The 22,889-nt window shown below is 35.0% G+C and overlaps 3 protein-coding genes and 1 pseudogene across 26 annotated transcripts; 3 read left to right on the forward strand and 1 right to left on the reverse strand.

Annotated features, from left to right (window-relative positions):
- Positions 1–686: 686 nt before the first annotated feature.
- LOC100796504 (transcription initiation factor TFIID subunit 13-like) lies at positions 687–7,487 on the forward strand. Of its 24 annotated transcripts, none has more exons than XM_041005593.1 (11): positions 690–824; positions 1,940–2,052; positions 2,181–4,406; positions 4,515–4,584; positions 4,660–4,713; positions 4,805–4,880; positions 5,302–5,513; positions 5,596–5,633; positions 5,790–5,849; positions 5,952–6,026; positions 7,210–7,487. In XM_041005593.1, the coding sequence occupies exons 7-11, from the start codon at positions 5,411–5,413 to the stop codon at positions 7,342–7,344; spliced, it is 411 nt and encodes a 136-aa protein (XP_040861527.1). In that variant the 5' UTR covers positions 690–824; positions 1,940–2,052; positions 2,181–4,406; positions 4,515–4,584; positions 4,660–4,713; positions 4,805–4,880; positions 5,302–5,410; the 3' UTR covers positions 7,345–7,487.
- LOC100804130 (eukaryotic translation initiation factor 5-like) lies at positions 7,348–8,949 on the forward strand (annotated as a pseudogene).
- Positions 8,950–9,682: 733 nt separating this feature from the next.
- On the reverse strand, positions 9,683–13,379 carry LOC100810717 (protein FAR1-RELATED SEQUENCE 11). The gene is made up of 5 exons (XM_006588465.4): positions 13,163–13,379; positions 12,948–13,026; positions 11,557–12,574; positions 10,644–11,087; positions 9,683–10,533 (listed from the first exon to the last, which is right to left on the reverse strand). Exons 3-5 carry the CDS (start codon positions 12,532–12,534, stop codon positions 9,916–9,918), a joined length of 2,040 nt encoding a protein of 679 aa, XP_006588528.1. The 5' UTR covers positions 12,535–12,574; positions 12,948–13,026; positions 13,163–13,379; the 3' UTR covers positions 9,683–9,915.
- A 4,657-nt stretch (positions 13,380–18,036) lies between these two features.
- LOC100804661 (pentatricopeptide repeat-containing protein At3g23020) lies at positions 18,037–22,607 on the forward strand. The gene is made up of 4 exons (XM_014762856.3): positions 18,037–20,748; positions 20,998–21,262; positions 21,545–21,657; positions 21,747–22,607. The coding sequence occupies exon 1, from the start codon at positions 18,217–18,219 to the stop codon at positions 20,578–20,580; it is 2,364 nt and encodes a 787-aa protein (XP_014618342.1). The 5' UTR covers positions 18,037–18,216; the 3' UTR covers positions 20,581–20,748; positions 20,998–21,262; positions 21,545–21,657; positions 21,747–22,607.
- Positions 22,608–22,889: the final 282 nt, after the last annotated feature.

Genomic DNA, 22,889 nt, shown 5'->3' on the forward strand with positions numbered 1-22,889 from the left:
TGGGTGAAATTGCCTGCTGATTAAGGTTCTGTTTGGTTTATTTGTCCAACGGGGTAGCACAGTTTTCAGATAAAATCACACTTTTCAACACAAATTTTCCAAAAGCGACGGAGGCCAAATTCCATTGGGCTTTCAATGCAAACAAGCACTTAATTATCCACCCTTAAATATTCTGCACACCAATTTTTGCAAATGCGAAGTTGAAGCACATGACATACTTTAGAAAAGAAATACAAGCTTTAGTCAATGAGGGGCTATTGAGTGTTTGGATGAGTGTTTATAAAATTAATTTTAGATTAACGTGGTTTTATAAAATTAATTTTAAGTAGATGTGGGTTTAACGTGATTTTTGTTGGGATAACAAGTATTAGAAATTGATTTTAACAAAGAATATTATTTAGAAACTTACAATTAAAATTGACTTTGAGTGGGATTTCTAAAATGGGTTTTAATCTTCATTTATAATTTTTTATGTAAACACAAAAATTATAACGTGAGTAATTATAGCTAAAAACGTTAGCAATCTACACTTTTCTTTTGTAATTTCTTTTTTATTTTCAGTCCCTGTAATGTTTTTTGGGTAAATTATACAAATTCTTTTTTTACAAGGACCTATTTTAAATTCTTTTTTTTCATGGACGAAAAACAAAAAAAACTTTAAATTACATGAATAAAAATCTTATTTTAACCTTTTATTATATCATTATAAATATTGGACCGAACAGAAGAGAGGACACAGCGCCGCGCCGCCTCAACAACTGAAACAAACACTATCCCTAATCCCTTTCTTCCTCTCTGCACGCTCTTGCCTCCTCCGATCTCAGGTGCATAAATCTTTTCTTGATCTCTTTCTTCTCATTTCATGTGATTATTTCTTATGATCTCTTTGCATCTGCCTATCTACAATAATTTCGTTTGATGCTTTTCTACAACACTCATCGAACATGGCATCACGCGTATTGATCTACGTTTAATGTTTCGGTTATATTTGATGAACCATACTTATTCTATCATTATGGAATTGATTTTAAAAATAAAGAATACCATTAAACCAAATAATTCTTTTAGAATTTCCTTAAAAAAACAATCTCTAAGAATTGATTATTTGCCTCACTTATAGATAAAACAAATAGATACTAAAATTGATATCAATAATGTTAGTTCAAGTGACTGAAACTTGGAACATTTTAAGCTTGTGATAAGGAATTTAAATTTTGATAGGTATGTATGAAGAAATCATTATTGAGAGTTTTTTAAATTTTATTTAAGCATTTTGGGTCTTATTTAATGATTTAACAATTATATATTTTAAAAATATCATTGGGCAAGGGAGTTACGGAAAAATAGAAAACAATCAAAATATTTTTTTAAAATAAATAAAAACGAGTGGGTGAATTGCCCAATGCTCAATATGCATTAAAGTTCAAATTATAATTTAAATAATTTCAATAAATTATATTTCCTTCTCGTTATGTTATTTGACTTATTTATCATTTATTTTATATATATACTATCATTTTTTGTTGTTGACAAATTTACATATATGACACTATTTAATTTTTTGTTAAAAATTTATTAACTTTTATTACAAATTATTATTAACAAAATAGCTTTTACTACATCATTCTTACCAGATGCAAGTAATACACCGTAATCTTAATTTCTTGTGTTAAGGCGTATATCTCCTTGGCAAACACAAACAATTACTACAATCTACTCTTTTTAATAAAAATGTTAAAAATAATTATGTGGCTATAATACCTCTTAACCTCCTTTATCACTTTTTATTCAATTCAAACGCGGGCCCGTCGCCCGGGCAAAAGACAAAAAAGATAAATATTATCTAAGTAAATAAAAGATAATAATATATTCGATTATTATTATAGCGCGTGCTTATATAAAAATATATTTGTTTTTTTTTTTATACTTTTAATTCCAGTACTAGCCCATGCGATTGTAACCGCTGTTGCACTTGCTTCTTCACCTTCTTCACACTATTCTCTCACTCACTCTTCTTCGTTTCGGTTCTTCAGATCTCTTCTCCGATTCCAGGTAATTTTGTTAATCCGATCTCGCTTTTTTCTTTCTTACTTTTCTCCTCCGCTCCGATTGGCTACTTTGTTTTGATTTTGAACTTAGGCGTTTTTTGTTTTCGTTTGCTTTTGTTTCACTCATGTTAGGGTTCTTCGATTCAATGATTTTGTTGCTCTTTTGAATTGCGATCGATATGAATTACTGTTTGTGTTGACTCGGATTCGATCTGTGGTGGAGTGAATCTAGGCTTCTCACTCTGATTTTTGGGCGAGATGAGACAGGCGGTTGCCAAAGTCAAAATCCCCTTATAATTTGTTCCATAATAACATGGAATATTTCTAGCTCAATCATCCAATTCATAGTTGACAATAACCCTAAAGCTTCACCTTTAGTAACTGCTACACATGGTCTCGTAGTAGCTATTTTGCCCATCATAAATCTTCCTTCGTTGTCTCAGATACATAAGCCTCAACCAGTGATTTGGTCTTGTGAATGAAACATTGCATCCATGTTACATTTTAGATAATCATGAGTTCGGGGAGACCAAATACCATAAGTAGACAAAAATGCATATCATGAGAATTAGAATTCATATTTTTTGTTGTCATCCACTCATCCACCACTTGTTTAGCACGCAAGACCAATTGTTTACAGACCAATTTATGATTATTCCAAAGTCTGTCATTTCTTGCATTCCACAAACTCCACTGAGTCGTTGCAAAAATGTTATGAATTGCTAAACAGCTCAGTGGTTTCCTAGCTTTCAAGGCCTAGGATCCTCCAAAGAATAAAGGTGAAGGGAGAAACTTGTTTTATTTGTTGCTTGATTTCTATTACATGATTCATTCATATATATAAGTACCAAATACTAAAAGCCGTTATCCAATTCTAGCAAATTCTAACAAACATCATTAACAGAATTTGGCAAATAAGAAAAAAAGCATAAATGGCAGACAACATATGCTCCTTTGGCCAATTAAGTTCTGCCAGCTCAGCAATCTCTGTCGAATTAGTTATACGAAATCCCTCAAATGCTGAGGTTTGATGATTTTCCTTTTGGGCCTCTCGTCTGTGCTTGTCTCCCTTGTGTCTGCTTGAAGCATTTCTGTTTCAGTGTCATTCGATTGATGAGTCCATTGTTGTTGCTTTATTCCTTTCATAACCTTCCCTCCATAACAAAAAGTAACATGTTTAGGAACATAAAGTAAAGATAGAGCTTTAAAACACACCTTTTTAAAGTTGTCACTGTGGTCAAGAAGAGAATTAATGATGTGCCGCAAATTAGCTTCCTTCCATCACTCTTTATTTGTCATGCAATCCAAGAAAACATGGCATGCTTTCTTTACTCAAGCTACGGTGGACACAAATGGAAGACCAATCTACACCTCTAGTACACAGTCTAGTTCGAACGGCAGACAATCATGACACACACTCCACATGAAAACTTCAACTCGCAGCCGGACCTACAAATTTCAAATATGCGATCATGTTCCATCATCTCTCAAGTACTCATTGTCCACAATACTATTCATAAAAAATTACAAGCTATTCAGATAGAATAATTTCCAAACTTATCAAGTAACTAGATACATTGATCTTCCTAAATCGAGTTAATCATAGGGACTTTCAAGACAATATCAACATCAGATGTACTAAAAATATAATCGATAATAATTTCATTCCACATTCTTTCACCTGGTATCATTAAATCTTCAACCCTTAGATGACTTACCTCCTGAGATAGAACGACAATGGAGATTATAATTTGGTTAGGATCCCTCAACTAAGGCTCTGACAACACCTTACAAGATCACCCTTACTAATAATCCATCTATAACCTTCCTTGATCAATACTTGAGAGCTGCATATGCTTCTCCAACAATAGGATAGTAATTAAAGAATTTTGGAGTAATTTTCAACCAACTTCAACCAATCTTTTTTTGTTGTTGTAGTCGGGTCTGTTTTTTTGCCAAACCTCGTTCCGTTTTTTACAACCAATGATATTTTTGGCCAACACTAACTAGTTTTTTTAGATAATCATTGATCAATATTTTTTTTTTGATCGATGTGATTTAGGTTTTTATTATTGGAATTATTTTTCTGCCGGCATTAACCATAATTATCATATTATCACCAAAATTATCACGTAGGTATCCACACTACATTAGAAATAATAGATAAGTGACAAAATCAATCTGTCATATTTTTATTTACATAGAATAACAGATGAGCTGGCAACATCAATCTGTCATATTTTTAACCAAATTCAAAATTTCCTTCCGTCATATTCCAATCGGTGAGCGTGTCGTTTTTTTTTTTTTAAGGAGAAAGCGTCTCACACTTTGAGAGACCGACCAAAATACTGAAAATAGGTATTTATATTTTTGTTTCATTTTACTATTCTTCCTCCTTCCATCCAAACGCTTCAACTCAATTCATAATCCACAAATTCTCCCTCTCTTGTGCGGTTCACCACTCAGAGACTCAACAAATTGCTTCGCCTTTGGCTCTAACGTGACTAGCAAATCATGTTTCCTCATTCTCGCCGAGGTAATATTTCATTCGCTCTTTGTTCTCATTTTCTTTGTTTTCATTTTTGTTCTCACTCTCTCTCTTTCCGTTCAGAGTGCGTTCTCTCTCTCTGTTCAGACTTCGGAGTACGCTTCCTCTCTCACAGTTGTTCGTCACTGGTCTCTGTGATCTAGGTTTCGTTTTTTCTTCAGTCAATTTGTGTTTCGAGTTTGATTTTACGATTTTGTTTTCTGTCTAGGGTTTCATTATGCCATACCACTGAAGAACGAAGTTTATCTCTCTCTTGTGACTTGTGAGCAATTCAAATTGCGGAGGTATAAGATTATGTTTGAACTCATAATACAACTAAATTGGGTGGATTTTTTTACGTTTGAAATGAAATATGTTTGAGCTCATAATACTATGTATAAGTTTCTTTGAGCTGCAACAAAAATTAAGAATCTTCCCCTTTACTAGTTGGAAGACCATACTGGAATAAACGAAACAGTTGGCATAATTTTTGTTGGGTTATGTGTTTATTTTTCAACTGTGGTTCTTGGGTAGAAGATGACAACTGCTGTGTGGGGGTAGGCTGGGTGTGGGTTTTTGTCCCAAACCAAAGGGTAGGTTGGGACAAGTTGGAAGTTCATTTGAGGGGTGTGCGGTTGCTAAGGCCTGTGTTTCTGATTCTTGCCTTACTCCTTAGTTGAAACATATCATCATTTCAGTTTTCATTCTCTGGCATTCTGTGTGCAGAACAGAACCTACGCACTGCATTGGAAGATACAAGAATATCATCAGTTTCTCCTATTCATTAACTCCAGTTACTCACTGAAGATAACATTGGAAGCATTGGGCAATAAAAATGAGCAATTCCTCTGCTGGAACCTCATCAAAACCAAGAGCAGCTTCCTCACAACCATCAGAAACTTCGTCTAAGCGCAAAAGAGGAGTTTTCCAAAAAGAATGTAAGAGTTTTTGTTCTGAATTTTTAACATTTTAGTCTAGTTTTTTTCTAATCCTAATAATATTCTTTTTTGGTTCTTGTAGTGCAGCACATGATGTATGGCTTTGGAGATGATCCTAATGTGAGTTTGAAACCTTCCCCCATGCTTGTGTTCCGATGTACACTTAATTTGTGTTGTATTGTCTTGGTTATGCAACATTTAACTACATTCTTTTCATGTAAATTTTAAAGAATAATGTCTATTAACTTGAACTTTTTTTTTTGCTGCTTTGATTAGCCACTTCCTGAAAGTGTGGCTCTTATGGAGGACATTGTTGTGGAGTATGTCACAGAACTGGTAAGACTCTTTAACTTTTTAGTTGTTCAACTCTGTCTGAGTGGCCTGGACTCCTGGAGTAGTTATAGCTTGGTTGTCCTTATGCTAAACTTGTCTGCCAAGGTACATAAAGCCCAAGATATTGGATCTCAGAGGGGGAAGCTATCAGTTGAGGATTTCCTCTATTTGATTCGCAAGGTACTCTTTTGTTAAAAAATTGCAAATAATTATTATGAAGGTTAAAAGTTATTGGGGAACCTTGAAATATTTTAGCAAATTTTTATCTTAGTCTCCCTAATCCTTTTGTTAATTGTTTAAATCTATTAGAAGAGAAATGCAAAACTGAACAAATGAATTAAACAGGAATCCAGCAGAAACTAAAGGAAAAATGCTCTATAACACCCTTCTATATATTGAGAATGCCCTATTTAATTGACCCATCTTTTTATAAGTTTTTGTTTCCTAATTTATTCGGAATCAAAACTTCACAACACAATTGGAATTAGTAATCTAACACTAATACTAGCCAGAAATTGCTCTTTCCAATCTGCCTTTGTCTTCATGCTAACAATGGATATTAGAACTATTAACATGACAAGCCAAGGAATCTGACATTTTCATGACTATATACTCCTAACACCCTCATTTTGAGACTAGGGACTGACGTACTATTATTTTACCAAATGAGTCTGCAGAGAACCACTAATGCATAATGTATAATTATGTATACCAATGTTTTTTATTCCACTCCTGTCTAGACTTGAACCCACTTTGGTTTTGTAGCAATGGGACCATTAATTATTAGCATTAGATCTATATGAGGCAAATTTTAGGTTGATTTAACAGTGTCTTAAGGATCATTAAGCATTTCCAGCAAATATAAATGTCAGTACCATAGATTGTCGAAGTTGCACCCTACTGACATTTGCAGAGGTTAATTTTCTGGTTCGTCAAAGGCTTAAACATGCATTGGCAGAAACCCTTCCTGCATGAACGTTACGTCATCATTTTTCATTTAGGTGAGCAAATGTACCATGATATTATAAAAAACTAGTGAAGACTGTTTTGTTCTAAAATGAAGAAAAAATTGAACTCACTCCGTTGGTGGTTGGTATTGACAATTGATTACGCAACAACCTTCTTGACGATCTTATTACGGAGAGGCAGCAGTTAAGAAATTTGAAATTGGCATACAAGCCTAGACGCCGTTCACACTACAAAAAAAACCTGGAATGTTGCAGCCTTCATACAGAAGACTATGAGCTAACATACCATTAGTCATAAGTTAATATGCTCTATATTATAAACAGCAGAATTACACTACAATCATATTTGTTTGCCGTTTCATGATAATCTGTCTAAGATCCATAATATATTGCAGGATTCGCCAAAACTTAACCGCTGTACAGAACTACTTTCTATGAATGAAGAGCTGAAACAAGCAAGAAAGGTTTTTGAATCAGACGAAGAGAAACTGAGGAAGGTTTTTGAGGTGGATGACTCAGTTGAAGGATGAATAATGAAGTTACTGAAATGCACTAATGACTCAGCTAACCTGTTCTTTGTTGGTTATGATGTGTTTCGCTTTTTTGAGGATGCTCTAGAAAATTTGTTTTATCTTCGTACTCAAATATAATGTGTACATAATCTTAAAATCAACTTGTGCCTTATACGCATGTTTTTGTTTATATTTAAGAAATATATATATATTATTTGTAAAATTACCCAATGATATATAATTGCTAAATCATTAAATATGACCCGAAATGCTTAAATAAATTTGAAAAACCTAAAAAAAAAAGTACGAAAAAGTTGAAAAAGAAAAACAACTAACAGGTAGGTGGGAATGTGGGAATCCACAAACATGACAATATGGAACCAATTTTTTTTCTTCCATGCTCTGGATTGCAAAGGAATATTTCAGTCGATATTAAAATTTTAAACTCTTTTCGGAGAATGACACTCATTAATGTTTATTGACCATTTAACCTACTGGTCAATTCACTAACTCATTTTATTTATTTAAAAAGAATATTTTGATTGCTTTCTATTTTTACATAACTCCCTTGCCCAATGATATTTTTAAAACATATAATTGCTAAATCATTAAATAAGACCCAAAATGCTTAAATAAATTTAAAAAACCTCTCAATAATGATTACTCCATACATACCAATCAGAATTTAAATTCCTTATCACAAGCTTAAAATGTCAAGTTTCAGTCGCTTGACTAACCATTTTGTTATTTTTATACATCTGTTTATAAAGCACTTCCCTAAATTTCCAGTGTTGATATCAATTTTAGTATCTATTTGTTTTGATCTATAAGTGAGGCAAATAATCAATTCCTAGAGATTGTTTTTTAGAAAATTCTAAAAGAACTATTTGGTTTAATGGTATTTTTTATTTTTAAAATCAATTTCATAATGATAGAATTAGTTACGAAAGAATTAAAATTTTATAACTTCCTTTCAAAAAAAAAAAGTTACAACCTTTTATGGTAGAAAGATTTAACTTAGTATCATTGAACACGTAAATCAATTTGAGCAAATGAATTGCTGTCCCATCTTTCAGAACTTGCTGCACCTGCTCAAGAAAAGATGAGTGCTCTGGTTGAAGCTCTATTCGAGGGAACTGAGAAAGGTTTAGCTAAAGAAGCTGTTAAGAAGAAGAACTAATTTGTTGCTGCTGTTGCCGATGAGGGATCCCAGCTGTTATTGCTTCATGCTATCGAAGAATTTTCTTGCAAGTCTACTTCCAATGCTTTGAAGGAGGTTGCCCTGGTTCTAAAGGCACTCTACGATGCTGATGTGTTGGAGGAAGAGCACATAGTGCAGTGGTATCAAAAGGGACTGAAGGGCGAAAACAAGAACTCCAAGATTTGGAAGAATGTTCAACCTTTCATTGATTGGCTTCAGAGTGCAGAATCAGAAACCGAGGAAGAATAATTTTCCTACATTCCCCGTTACTTATGTTTACTTGCTTGTGTCATTTCCTTTATTTCCAATGAAGGGTCTTGTAGGCCCATGTTTTTTGTTGAACTTCAGTACTGTACGAAGGGTGCATGCCTTCAGTGAGTTTTGTAATGTGTGGTTCTAATGCATTTTTGTTTTTGGTTGTTGATGATTATGTTTTATGTTGTCTCTGTTTTCTGTTGTGTCTAATCATGGTTGTTCAAACATGTGGTTGACACAGCCACAAAGGCAACAGAGAAGCCAAGGCATAACAATCACCCCATCCCATCGTCTTCACCATAAACCAAGCCAGAACACGCAGAAACCCCAGAATACTCCATTATCGCTGCAGAATCAACCGCACGTGCCACCTTCACTATGTCATCACCCTCACGAACCATAACCCCATACACAAACACCCTTGAACCCAAAACACGCCATGGCCACGACAAACCCATCCTCTGGAACCCTTTTTTCATTAAAAAGAAATTAAGGTCTCTTCACAAATACTTACCTATTAAATAGAAATAGGTATGTCCAGGTTCAACGAGTCAATGTGCAGTGCGCACATTCTAAAAGAAGATACTTTATAGATGCAGAAGAGCAGAGCAGAGTGAGCAGACTGAACAAAAGACAAACAATAAAGAATGAACGGTGTTATGCTCGCCAACGAAAATTTGGACCCATACACTAACAGACAAAAAATGAACAAGCTATGACCAATGAGCGAAGGGCATGTATATCAAAACACTGAAGAATTTACAGTAAAATTTCACCAATGACTTCCAGACAGTTGTGTTAAGTTATAGATTATGAGCCTGAAACATATCAAGTGAAGAATACTCTTCTTAAGATGACCATATATGTATAAAAATAGCAGATATATTGCAAATACAAAAATGCGTATGAACAAATTTACTATACATTTCTTGTCATTCACTTAACATGGCATTAACCAATCTACAGAAATTTCACTGCCGAAGTTGATGCTAACAAACAGCTTCTATCACCCTTCAAATTGTCTCAATCTAGCATGAGAAATCCAATAACTAAGCTTTCTCATAAACAGTTTGGTGTAACTCCCATTCATTCAACCAGAGACTACCAACTCAACCATTTCTTGTATCCTGGAGTCAAAGATTCCTATTGATGGATGAAATATCTCGGCCAACTTGTAACGAAATTGGTTGTTCTCTTATGCGAGACAGAAGGAGGGTTACTTGTTCTGTTGCAATATCTAACCGTTCCTTAGATTTAGCAGATTCTGTCATCAGAGATGAAACCATATTTTGTAACAACTTAACTCTTTCAGCATGATCATTTGGTGCACTTTGAAGAAGCTTAGAAGACGGCATGTTGATCCGACGCCATCGAATAGGAAGATATCTATCTGGAATCTGAAAGCAATTTCCTGTTGAAAGAACTCTAAGAGAATGCCGACAGAGAATACCAGTGAACTCAAACTGATGGCAGCTACAACTTATAATTCCTTCTTGAGGGGCCCAATAAACTTTCCGGCCTCCCTCAGCTTTTGTGTGGTGCCTCACAAGAAAACCATCTTCAATTGAAAAAGACGCATAATGTGCAGCCAACACAAGTTGTTCTTGAAGCTTTGAGAAGGCAAAAGGAGTGAGGATTGTGGCGGCGTGTGATTCCATGGGGGCCCCTGTTTTGAGGCAAACATTTTGGAGATTCTGCTGCATGGTTTGTTGTTCTCCAGTTTGATCTTTAAAATCCACAGCAACAGCAACCTGATTGTGCAAACCCAAGTTATCATAAAGACATCTGATAAAACCAAATCTGCAAATACTCATGGGAACCTATTTAACAATATACAAACCAATACAAAAAGGTATAATACCTGTTCAACAAAGTGCGCAAGGCGTGTCTGTGCACTCAGAAATCGTTGAATAAAAGCATTAATTGACTTTGACTGACCAGTTGTAGTCATCCCAGCAAGAAAATGGCTTCTCAAAAATGGCAACGCCCAAAGAGAACGTGAACTATATAAATTAACCATGTGCCGATTGGAATGCAGCCCAAAAGAACAAGCCATTTCCCTCCAGCCTAGTTCAAAATCCTCAACTGACTCAAGATTATAAAGTCTATAAAATTCTGCCTTCCAATCATTGTATCGTTCCCCTAAAACAGCATTAAACCAAGATGGAAACTTTGCTACTATCATCCATATACAGAAAGCATGTTTTGTTGTTGGCATTTCTGTGGATAGTGCTTCTTTGAGACATATATTTTGGTCGGTTAATATAGTCTGTGGAGCCTTCCCATTCATGAACCCTAAGAAAGCCTTCCAAGGTGATTCAAAAAAAAAAACAAAAGGAACAGCAATGTAAATTAAAGAGCTGTAGAACTTCTCAAAAATTAATATAGATTTCATAAGTGAAAAGTAAAAAGAAAGAAATTCTCAACCATAATCTTGTCCCTTTCAGAAGAATTGAAAAGAAGAAAACAGGACACTAGTATAAGGTGCTTGCTTACACACATCTACCAAAGGCTAGACTACTCAAAAAGAAAGTTTTGCAGTGGCAGTGATTTAATTGGCATCCACTCATTACCATATGCACATAAGTATATCTTAAAAACTGCCGTATTGTTTATGGCAACCCAATCTTCAATATAAAATTAGTTATACTTCAATTTAGTTTATTTTCATTAGGCCAGACCAGTATGCTTCAATAAAAAAACATGTAAGAGGTCACAACACAGTTTGAATAAAAAACCAAATAATATTAATATAAATAACTTCATCACACTACCTTCAGTGCCCAGGAAAATGACCTCACTGTTTCATCCCGTAGAAGCGTGCAGCCAAAAAAGCAAGGCATTCCATAATTATTTATTCCAACCCATATCCCTAGTGGCATATCAAATGCAGTTAGGCGGTGTGATGTATCAAACACCACAGCATCACCAAATATATCATACAATTGGGTTGATGAAGCATATGACCAGGCAATATTCTCCAAACGGTTGTTTGCATCAAGTGTGTACTCAAATTTAAAATTAGGATCTTTCTCCTTAATATTTCTGCACATTCTTAATAAATCTAAGCTTTCTTCTTCTGGATCTAATTTCCTAAATGACTGGAGTAAATTCCTTACATCTTTTTCAGTAAAAGGCAAATATCCAGGTTCCACACACTTCTCAAGCTCCATAAGCCTCATCATTTGATGAACAGATATTCCTGTTTTGGCAAACATGAGTATTCGGTTTTTGTCAGCATCCGAGATAGTTCTGTATGCAGGGAGGAACCGAACTTGGTTTGGTTCTAAAAGTTCATGATTGTGATGGTTAGCAAAACCAGTCACACGCCATTCTGGAGCTCCAAATTCTGTTGTTTTGCTAATCCGCATGTAAGCTTGACACCCACAGCGAGAAGATTTTCTATTTCTTTGAGGTTTACTTTCAGTTGATGTCTTGACAGGAGTGTTGCCAGCACGGTGACAAACAAAGTAGCGTCTAGTAAGTCCTTTTCCAACACCATCTTTTCCTTCTGTACGGTGACGTCTAATTGAGAAGCCACTCCTTTTAGCAAATTCACTATAGAATTCATAAGCAGCATCATGAGTGGCAAACCTTTGACCAATATATGGAATAGCATCATTTGTTGTTTCCAAGGAGAGCCTGGTTTCATCAGGTGACTCCTCTGTGCTGCTTGCATCATCCAAAGATAGTGAGCGTTGGTCGGAGGGATCATCATAAACTACCAACATAGATCCAGCCTCTTCAGACATTATATATTTTTTCAGTCACAAGATTAAGATATCCAATGGCCTGTACCCAATATTTTAGGAGAGGAACAACGAACAATAATCAGCTGCCACAATCAGATGGATAAAGATATAGCCAATATTATAAGTTAACAATAAGGAAACAAACTATTTTTTTATCATGTCAAATAATAGAAAATCATCATCACTTGTATCCTAAATCCTAAATAATAAAATAATATATTGTAACAAGGATCATGACTCATGAGGATGCAGATAATTGAAATCAAACAAGAAAGTTGCAACAAAAAACAGAATGTTTAGCACAGGAAAGCAAACAAGAAGGCTCTGAGGCCATAACATATTTACAATTGAAAATTGAAAGGCCCAAGCAGAATGCAAAGAAGAAAAAAAAATATAACAAAAAGAATCATTACATTTGTTTCTGAGTTCCTGTTCACTATGGAGCTTCGGTATGAAGTAGAGTAAATTTGAAGAGTCGGGTTTTTTAAGTTCCTGAAATAACGATAGTAAGAAGAAGAATAAATAAAGAGAAACTATTCAAACAATTGACGAACTACACAGAATCACATTCCTTAGTTAGAGAAAAGGGGAAAATGCCCCCTTCAGAACCAAATTAACAGAAACTTACTGTGAGGGAGGCGAGGTTGCTCCGGTCGGTGACGCCGCTGGTCTTCAACGAAACGAAACGCAACGAGAGATGCGGAAAGCTTTCTTTGTTCAGATTTAGGGTTTCAGTCGTAGTGAGACATTTTAGAGACTGCCTATGTTAAGCGTTTGTCGTATTACCTGATGTGCATGTGCATCCACAAAAAAAAAAAAAAAAAATATAAGCGGTTCGGTTTTCACCTTCTCAACCCACAAACCGAACGGTGCGGTTTAAAATGATAAAAATAAAATAAACATATGTCGGTTTTTTTTATTGGTTTTTTGTTTTCTTTTTGAGTTGGTAAAATGAGTGATGACCAAATGGTCCATAATAATAAAAAAAATACACAATTTTTTTCTGAAATTTTGACAAAACTAACTTGGCCTCCGGCATTATTTTTTTACCATAATCATAGTAAATTCATCATGGTCATTTTACCACAGTCGTACTTGATTCTGACAATAAATGCATGGTTCATTGTAAAATGATTATGGCCATCATACTAACAAGCAGTTTGACTTAGCAAATGAAAGGAAATTATGTGAAAAACATAAATAAATGGATGTAAGTCATGGGTTGTCTCCTAGATTGCGCTTGTTTAACGTCATGAGCCAGACAGATGAAAAAGGGAAGAAAATCAACCAACCTCGAACATGGTGTTTTTCACTAATCCTTTATTATAACCATGTACTCCATAGCCAAAAGCTTGAATGGTGGTGTCATATCCCTTTTTCTTACTTCATCTAGGGTCTTTTAGAATAACTTTGTTCTTGGTATGGTTTTTCTTCCCCATACTTGGGTTAGACTTAGCCACAATCACTTTTATCTTGTTAATGGTCTGCACAAAATTGCACAAAAGGGGAAGAAAGGAGTTCTTTGCAGTACCAAATACCTTAAATACTTCCTCCTCATCAATCAATGCTCCACCTGTGTTAATGAAGGGTTGTCCCAAAATAAGTGGTGTGTCTTCATGCTCCTCTATATCCAGAATCATAAAGTTTACATGGGAAAATAAATTTGCTGACCTTGATCATTAAGTCTTCCACTATCCCTTATGGGTAGGTAAGAGTCCTATTTGCAAGCTGAATAAAAATGCTAGTAGGTTGAGGTTCTTGCAACCCCAACTTATAAATAGAGTAAAACATCAAATTAATGTTAAGAGCTAAGTCACACAATGCTTTATCAAAGGACAAATTGCCAATGGCACAAGGGACTAAAAAATATCCTTGGGGTCCTTTAAGCTTAGGAGGCATAATAATAGCAAAACATTCCTTGTTGAGACTAACTATTGCAAAGTCTTCTAATTTCTTTTTATTTGAAATAATCCCCTTTAAAAACTTGGCATACTTTGGCATTTTAACAATGGCCTCAAAAAAGGAATGTTAGCATGCAATTTCTTAAACATTTCAACAAACTTAGAAAATTGGTCATCCTTCTACTCATCTTTTACTCTTATAGGAAAAGGAACACTTTCTTGAAGAGGTGTCAGAACCTCTTTCTCACCCACTTTTTCTATCTTATGACTCTCCTCAATGAAAGCATTTTTTTCCTAGTGTAGGAATGACCTTTTCTTTTTTTCTTTGGTTTTGCCATGGACTTTCCACTCCTGGTGCTCACAACATTCACCTCCTCATTCTTAGGATTAGCTTCAATCTGGGAAGGAAGTGTGGCAATATTTCTTTAAGACATAAGAGTGACAAGGTTTGACATGGTGGATTCCAAGGATTTGAACCTCTCATAACTCTCAGTTATGTGCTCCATCACCATGTCTTGTAAGGTTGGTCTTCTCTCCTCATGCTTAGGCCTCTGATCACGATATTGATGGCTTGTATACATGTTCTAATTTTGATTTTGCAATTGAGGGGGCCTATACACATTTTGGTTCTAACTTTGTCCTTACCTCTGATCTCTCTGCTTTTTCCAAGAGAAGTTTGGATTATCTCTCTAGCCTTGTTTGTAGGTATTAGAGTAAGGGTCACAGCCAATACTCTTCCCCCAACATAGTCTACTTCCTCCAAGGCTTGAGAGTATGGGTAGTCTCCAAACATATGTCATGTCTCCCCACACTCTTCACAAATAGAAGGTGGAGGTGTGGGTGTCATCAACTATACTTGAGCCTTCATCATAGGCTCTATTTGTTTGGCTACCATGTCCATCTTTTGTTCAAGAGATAAGCTAGATGAATTGGCTTCCACCGAATGCAAATGATCTCTTGATAATTCTTCTGTCACTTACGCCATTATAAACATTAGAGGCCATAGCCTCAATGATCTCCACTTCTACATTTATTAGTTTGTACATGAGGTTCCCCCTACTACAACATCTAGGCATGATCTGTTGTGTTGTGATAGTTCCCCATAAAAGATATGAATCAACCTCTGTGGTGGGTGGCCATGATGTGGGGAGTTTCTTTGTAGCCCCTTTAAATGTTCCCATGCTTCAGAGAATGACTCTTGCTCAAACTGGGCAAAGTTTCCAATCTTTCATATTAACTATCCAATTTTCCACTGGGAAGAACTTCATTAGGAATACTAATAATCATTCGTCCCAGGTGGTAATGCTCCTTCTTGACAAATTACCCAATCAATCTTCAACCTTTCCCCTTAATAAGAATGGAAAAAGTAGTCAATCTAATGTGGTCACGAGCATTGGTAGGGATCTTCACCGTGTGCTTGTGAGTCTTGGGAACATCCTTAGATGGACCACGTGATCTTCTGACGATAAACAATGGAACTGTATCCTCTCAATCATAATTTTGATCTCCCAGATTGAGAAGTTGTATGGCTACAGTAATTCTCACACAAGGGGTGAGGTAATCTTGCAAGGTGCGTTCTTGCTCTCCACCGACGACCATTTTTCTTCCCCTTGTTTCAGCGTTGTTCCTACGACAAACTTTTTTTTATCTCAAAATCACACTTAGCAATTTTACCCCTCTAAGATTGAGTTAACATACACTGTCTAACAAAAAAAATGATTAAAATGCAACTGGCAGAAAAAGGAAGAAAAATAAATTGCAATAAAAATTCAGAATTTTAACTAATAAAAATAGAACAAAATAAAATAGAACAAAAAAATATGAACAATTTTTTATATTTAATTTACACAAATTAAATCATCCAAGAACTTCACAACTGGTCCCTAGCAACAATGCTAGAAACTTGAGCAAAGAAGAGATATGTATGAGTAAAAGTTTCTCGAATTACGATTTCACATGTACCATTTTTATCCTAATTCTTATTTTAATTAGGAATTTTCAGTTATCAATTAACTACCTAATACCTCTTATTTTAATTATCAGCCTATGGTCAAGGTTTGAGAATATTTTTTCCCCTAAACCAATCATGCATCGGTCATTTGAGATTTAATTTAAGATTAATGATAAATAAAAAAAAGTTTATAAAAAATGGATTCATGTTGCCAGTTTGGTCGTGCAAGCTTTATGAACCTTATCATTCTATAAGTCACGTAATTACGAAAAGATGGTCGCTAACATGTAATTAACTAATAATCAAAGTGATCAATTCCGTATAGAAGTGAAAGCGATAGAAATATACAATTAAATAAATAACACTGAAGAAATTTATCAAAAAGAGGAAACTATAGTGCATGAGTACAACTACATCACAATCTGAGTTCTAAAGGGGTTTAACCAACCATGGTCATAAAATAACTAAACAACATATAATATCGCATTAGAAAAAAAAAGATCGAAAACCCTTACAAATTTGAACCCCAATTATTCTTGGTGTAATCTCCTCTCAAAAGCTCTTATTGTTCATAAAATGTCTAATGAATTTCAAATCCTCATAGTACAAACTCCAACTTCTTATTTATAAACTCCTAAAGATAATTATGTTAATTAGACACACTATAGATAAATATTCTAATATAATCTCTAAAGATAATTACTTTAATTAGACACACCATAAATAAATATTCTAATATGATATCTAAAGATAATTACTTTAATTAGGTGCACTATAAATAAATATTATGATTAGATCTCTAAAGATAATTACTTTAATTAGACATCTAAAAGTAATTTCCTTAATTAAGCTCACTATGGTCATGGTGATATCCACAATTGTTGTTATCAAAATAATGGTGCCGAGGCTTGAGATGCTATGAAATGAAGGGCCCTCATGATTAACCATGACCTTCTTGGTTAACCACAATTGTGGTCAATTTACCGCGTCTGTTATCAAGTGAAATTAACATCAGATCTTCATGCAATTGTATATTTTTCAACTTTTCCACTTGATTGAGCAATTATATTTTTGTAAGGGAAAAACTAATGTCCAAACGGGAGTTCTGACAATAAAATACATGAAATCACACAAAAAATCACATAAAATATCACTCAAATTATGGTTTATTACTTATGTAATTTTGTCAAACCTCGGGAGATATTTGTGTAATTTATTCTTAAAAAAAATCCATATGACCAAAATGGGTTGGCCCTAACCCACCTGATGAACCAACTCACTACAAGAAAAATGTATTTTGATAATTAGATATAAAAAAAGAGAGAAAAGAAAGAGAGATCACACTATAATAATAGTGTTCCTTCAGTTAATTATTTATCAGTGTCACTATTTTCTTTTAATTTTGAATAACTACTAATACAGTGGCATTATATAAAGGGGATTCCAAAAAAAAATTAAAGACTTGCATTGGAGGCTAGCATTAAGTAACTTAGGTAAAATTTTAAGTGCAATTGAAGAATAAAACCAAAAATACTTATTTTCTATCTGTTTAGGTGAGAGAATAGAATTAAAGGAAACAAAAAGAAAGAAAGTAAGATAAAAATACCGAATTTCTATTGACGTTTTGAGAACTAAAATAAGAAGGAAAAATATTTACGTAAAACCCTCCAAATTAGTAGGAAATGTAGACATATAATTTCTTACTTTTATTTTTTTATAACATAAACCAAAATACTTTCTTAGCAAAGAAGCCCAACCTTGCCCATAAGAGAAGATAACGATAATCCGATTCGAAAGCGCAGAGCGAATTCCTATCGTCGTCCAGTTCAAATGCTTGTGAAGCTTCAACTTTTGGGTTTCACTTTCACCAACACACTCGAAACCTCTCTCTCCATTCCCAACATAACCAGCCACGCATTGCCTCTGCCTCATTCTCCCAATGAACATCGACCAAAGAAGCTCAATTTGGAGAAAAACAAGGTGCACTCCACGTGTTCGACGAAATGGGTCTCTCACTGTGGAAGCATTCCCGCAGTTCTGCGCGCTCTGAACACCACTCACGATTTGGATAACGCTCTCAGACAATGGGAAGAGGGGACTCTCTCCGACAGGGAAATCAGTGTCATTCTGAAGGCCCAGGTCTCTTGGCAGAGGGCTCTGCAAATTTTCGAGTGGTTCAAGAACAAGGGTCGTTACGACTTGAACGTCATTCACTACAACATAATGCTTTGCACCCTCGGCAGAGCACGCAAGTGGGACCTGGTGGAGAGTTTGTGGACCGAAATGAATGCGAAAGGGGTTGCCCCTGTGAATTCCACTTATGGGACCTTGATTGATGCTTATAGCAAAGGTGGACTCAAAGAGGAAGCACTTGCTTGGCTTCAGAGGATGCAGAGTCAAGGAATGGAGCCTGATGAGGTCACCATGGGGATTGTTGTTCTCTTGTACAAGAGGGCCGGAGAGTTTCAAAAAGCTCAAGAGTTTTTCAGGAGATGGATGAGAGGTGCACCTTTTAGATTAGGTGTGGATGATAAAGTAGTATCACATACCAATGTTTGTTTAAGCTCTCATACATATGCTACCTTGATTGACACGTATGGGAAGGGTGGTCAATTTCACGCAGCATGTGAAACTTTTGCTAGGATCATCAGACAAGGCAGAGCCCTGAATACGGTTACACTCAATACAATGATTCACTTGTATGGAAACTGTGGACGGTTACGACAAGCTTGTTTGCTGTTCCAGAAAATGGGAGAGTTTCGGTGTGTACCCGACACTTGGACGTATAACATCCTCATTTCTCTTAATATTAAGAATAATAAGGTCAAATTGGCAGCTAAATATTTTGCAAGGATGAAAAAGGCCTTCCTTGAGCCAGACGTTGTGAGTTACCGTACCCTCTTGTATGCATACTCGACTAGGAAAATGGTTCGAGAAGCGGAAGAGCTCATACGGGAGATGGACGAAAGGGATCTTGAGATTGATGAATTCACCCAATCTGCGTTGACTAGAATGTATGTAGAATCAGGTATGCTTGAGCAGTCGTGGTTGTGGTTCAGGAGGTTTCACCTAGCTGGAAATATCAGTTCTGATTGTTATTCTGCCAATATTGATGCATATGGAGAGTGGGGGTATACTTTAGCAGCCGAGAAAGTCTTTATTTGCTGCAAAGAAAAGAAGAAGCTCACTGTCCTTGAGTTTAATGTGATGATTAAGGCTTATGGGATAGGAAAATGCTATGATAAAGCATGTCAATTGTTTGATAGTATGAAAAAATTTGGTGTTGTTGCAGACAAATGTAGCTACAGTTCTCTCATTCATATTTTGGCCAGTGCTGACAAGCCACACCTTGCCAAATCTTATCTTAAAAAAATGCAGGAGGCAGGACTTGTGAGTGACTGTGTCCCATACTGTGTTGTGATATCAAGCTTCACAAAGTTAGGCCAATTTGAAATGGCAGAAGAATTATACAAGGAAATGCTTGGATATGCCGTCCAGCCTGATGTCATTATTTATGGTGTTTTTATCAATGCTTTTGCTGATGCTGGAAGCGTTAAAGAAGCCATCAATTATGTTAACGAAATGAGAAAGGCAGGACTGCCAGGGAATCCAGCTATATATAACTCTTTGATAAAGTTGTATACTAAAGTAGGCTACCTGAAAGAAGCACAAGAAACATACAAGTTGATTCAATTATCAGATGAAGGTCCTTCTTTATTTTCCTCTAATTGTATGATTGATCTTTATACTGAGCGACTTATGGTTGAACAAGCAAAAGAGATATTTGAGAGCTTGATGAAGAATGAAGTTGCAAATGAGTTTTCATATGCAATGATGCTATGTATGTATAAGAAAATTGGAAGATTGGACGAAGCCATTCAAATTGCAACACAGATGAGAAGACTAGGATTCTTGACTGATATATTGAGTTATAATAATGTGCTTGGCTTGTATTCTATGGATAGGAGGCTAAGGGAAGCTACAGAGACATTCAAGGAAATGATAAAATCTGGCGTTCAACCAGATGATTTTACATTCAGAGCTCTTGCAAACATTTTACTGAATTGTGGAGTTTCAAAGCAGGCTGTTGGCAGACTAGAAGTAATGGTGAAAAGGGATGCTCCTCATGGTTTGCAAGCATGGATGTTGGCACTCTCATGTGCATTTGAAGGAGTTCATTATACAAACGAGTAGATGTGGTTAGTTATGGTTGGAGTCTATATAAGGTATAAAAGCATGATTGGAGGCTTACCTAGTCTGGCTTTCCTCTGGAGCTGGTTGTTTGCCTTTTTATTGGCTACATGGCTGAGGCCTGAGGCTATGGTTGGAGCATTTCAATCACAGTATTTAGAATTACTACTGGTAATTTCTATAATAATCTTGTAATATGGTTTGGTAGTTTGAATAGTTCTCCATAAAATGAAGCAAAATATATGGGGATATCTGAAAAATGAAGATAGGATAAATTGATATTTGTTGTATATATTGTTTGTAGTTGCTGAACATTGCTCTTCATTTCTTAAAGATCATTTTCTCTGCCAGAATAGTAACAACATTTCAAAGAGACATGATTTTACCTAATCATGACTACATGTCTCTGATGTTTTGCAGGATTCTGGAATGGGAACAAGTTTTATCCTTGAAGATCAGTAATGGGAATTGGATTGTTGAAACCTCTTTGGAACTGCATGAACTGCTTTCTCCTCTTTTTCTTCATTTCAAGGACTAAAGTAATTTAGTATATACGAGGAATGAGGATAGAAGGAAAAGTTTTTTTTCTGGGCAGAAATTGGTCCTGTATGCTACATTCTTTGGTGTATGGAGAAGATATGGTTTGACAGTAGAGGATTTTAATCTTGCACACTGCATTGTTCAGGTATATTGAACATTATTATCTGGGTACCAACATCATTGTCAAAATGATTGCTTTTAGTTTTAGCGTGAACCACATTTATTTTTTTAGCTGCATTCTGGTGTCACTTGCATTGCCACTAAATGAAACTATCCTGAAATTTGTGTTATTCTATGTGCAAATAAGTCTTAACTCAACATATTGGTGGTCAATACTCAAATGTCATTTGTCAAAGCTACATACTTATATATATATCATGCTATTCAAATAGTTAATGACTATGAAAACATTTTCTTTGTATTTCAGCCCATTTTTAGGACTCAAAGCAGCCATGTACTATATGGATTCCCTGAATCTGACAGTTGTTGATCATATACATTTGGCCAAGTCTAAGCTTTACATTTTCTTTCCAATAAAAAGTAAGTAATTTTGCATGCTATCTTTTGGGGAGACCCTCTTTCCATTATTTATGTCTAGTATTTGTGACTGTTTTTCCCCCTTTTTTCAGCATGGAGGAAAAGTTATTTGTTGCTGGCAGATCTAATGGAAAGCCATACAAAGCTATCAGAGAAGTATAATTGCATCAGCATTTGATTTTTTCCAATTGTAAAATTTCAGTCATTCTTTTTGAGTAAATTGTAAGTTTCAATAAAATTAGAATGACCTCTCCTTTGTTTTGAAAATTTCCATTTTTTATTTACATGCATAGCATAATCGCATAAACCCTCTCACATCCTTTTTTCTGAATTATGCAGAACTCCCTTATTATATCATAAAGTTCCTTTTGAGTTCTGATATATTTCTTTCTCGAACAAAATTATCATGTAAATTATGTTGTAACAAATTATGTGGTGTTTTTTATGCATGATTTTTCTTTTATCCATATTAGTTAAAATAATTAACTGATTAAACTGTTATATGCTCATTTTCCTTCAAAATTTGTTTGGAAGCAACATGAAAGGGTGTGGTGTCTTAGGAAAAGGAGCACCACAGTTGGAAGATTGCAATTTATTCTTCTGGGAAGTGGAGAGTTGTACTATTTGAGAATTTTACTAAATTACTCAAAGGGGCCACAATCATATTCTTGCATAAGAACAATTAGTAATGTTCTTTATACTACCTTTAAAGATGTTTGTTATGCACTAGGCCTGTTATGATATATGATTGAGAATATGTTGATGCCATTATTGAGGCAAGTCATTGGGGCTCACGAAGATATTTGAGAACATTACCTTACTTTTGTCAAATCAATTATCTAGACTAGAATTTGTTTGGCAAAAGACTTATATGTATTTAAATCATGACATTCAACACAGACAAAGACTTGTTCTTCAGAATAATGGTAATTGATATAATTTATTTTTGTTTTGTTTACTTAGTTTACAACAATTTACAAAAATGTATAATTCCTATTTATTTGAATAACATGCTTAGTGTTGTCAGATAAAGAGTTAAAAAATTTCGCCTCTCAGAGTTGGATAAATTGTCACAAAATAACAATAGAAGATTGTCTAATTTTCCACTCATGTCTCTTCCTGACATCGGTATGATTTCTGAGTGCCAAAATCACCTTATTTTTTATAAGCTCAACTACGATAAGCAATTACTTTTTATATCAAAGCATTTTTTTAAGAAAAGAATAATTTAAAGT

Source organism: Glycine max, chromosome 10 (genome assembly GCF_000004515.6).
Source record: "Glycine max cultivar Williams 82 chromosome 10, Glycine_max_v4.0, whole genome shotgun sequence".
Lineage (NCBI taxonomy): Eukaryota > Viridiplantae > Streptophyta > Magnoliopsida > Fabales > Fabaceae > Glycine > Glycine max.

Excerpts from the sequence above, each read along its gene's own strand:
- LOC100804661 (XM_014762856.3), top strand. The coding sequence starts at position 18,217 with ATGCTTGTGAAGCTTCAACTTTTGGGTTTCACTTTCACCAACACACTC.
- LOC100810717 (XM_006588465.4), bottom strand. The coding sequence starts at position 12,534 with ATGTCTGAAGAGGCTGGATCTATGTTGGTAGTTTATGATGATCCCTCC. Across the intron at positions 11,088-11,556 it reads CATTTTCCTGGGCACTGAAG|GCTTTCTTAGGGTTCATGAA; the intron begins GTAGTGTGATGA and ends TCACCTTGGAAG. Across the intron at positions 10,534-10,643 it reads TTGCGCACTTTGTTGAACAG|GTTGCTGTTGCTGTGGATTT; the intron begins GTATTATACCTT and ends TTGCACAATCAG.
- LOC100796504 (XM_041005586.1), top strand. The coding sequence starts at position 5,411 with ATGAGCAATTCCTCTGCTGGAACCTCATCAAAACCAAGAGCAGCTTCC. Across the intron at positions 5,514-5,595 it reads AGGAGTTTTCCAAAAAGAAT|TGCAGCACATGATGTATGGC; the intron begins GTAAGAGTTTTT and ends TGGTTCTTGTAG. Across the intron at positions 5,634-5,789 it reads GCTTTGGAGATGATCCTAAT|CCACTTCCTGAAAGTGTGGC; the intron begins GTGAGTTTGAAA and ends TGCTTTGATTAG.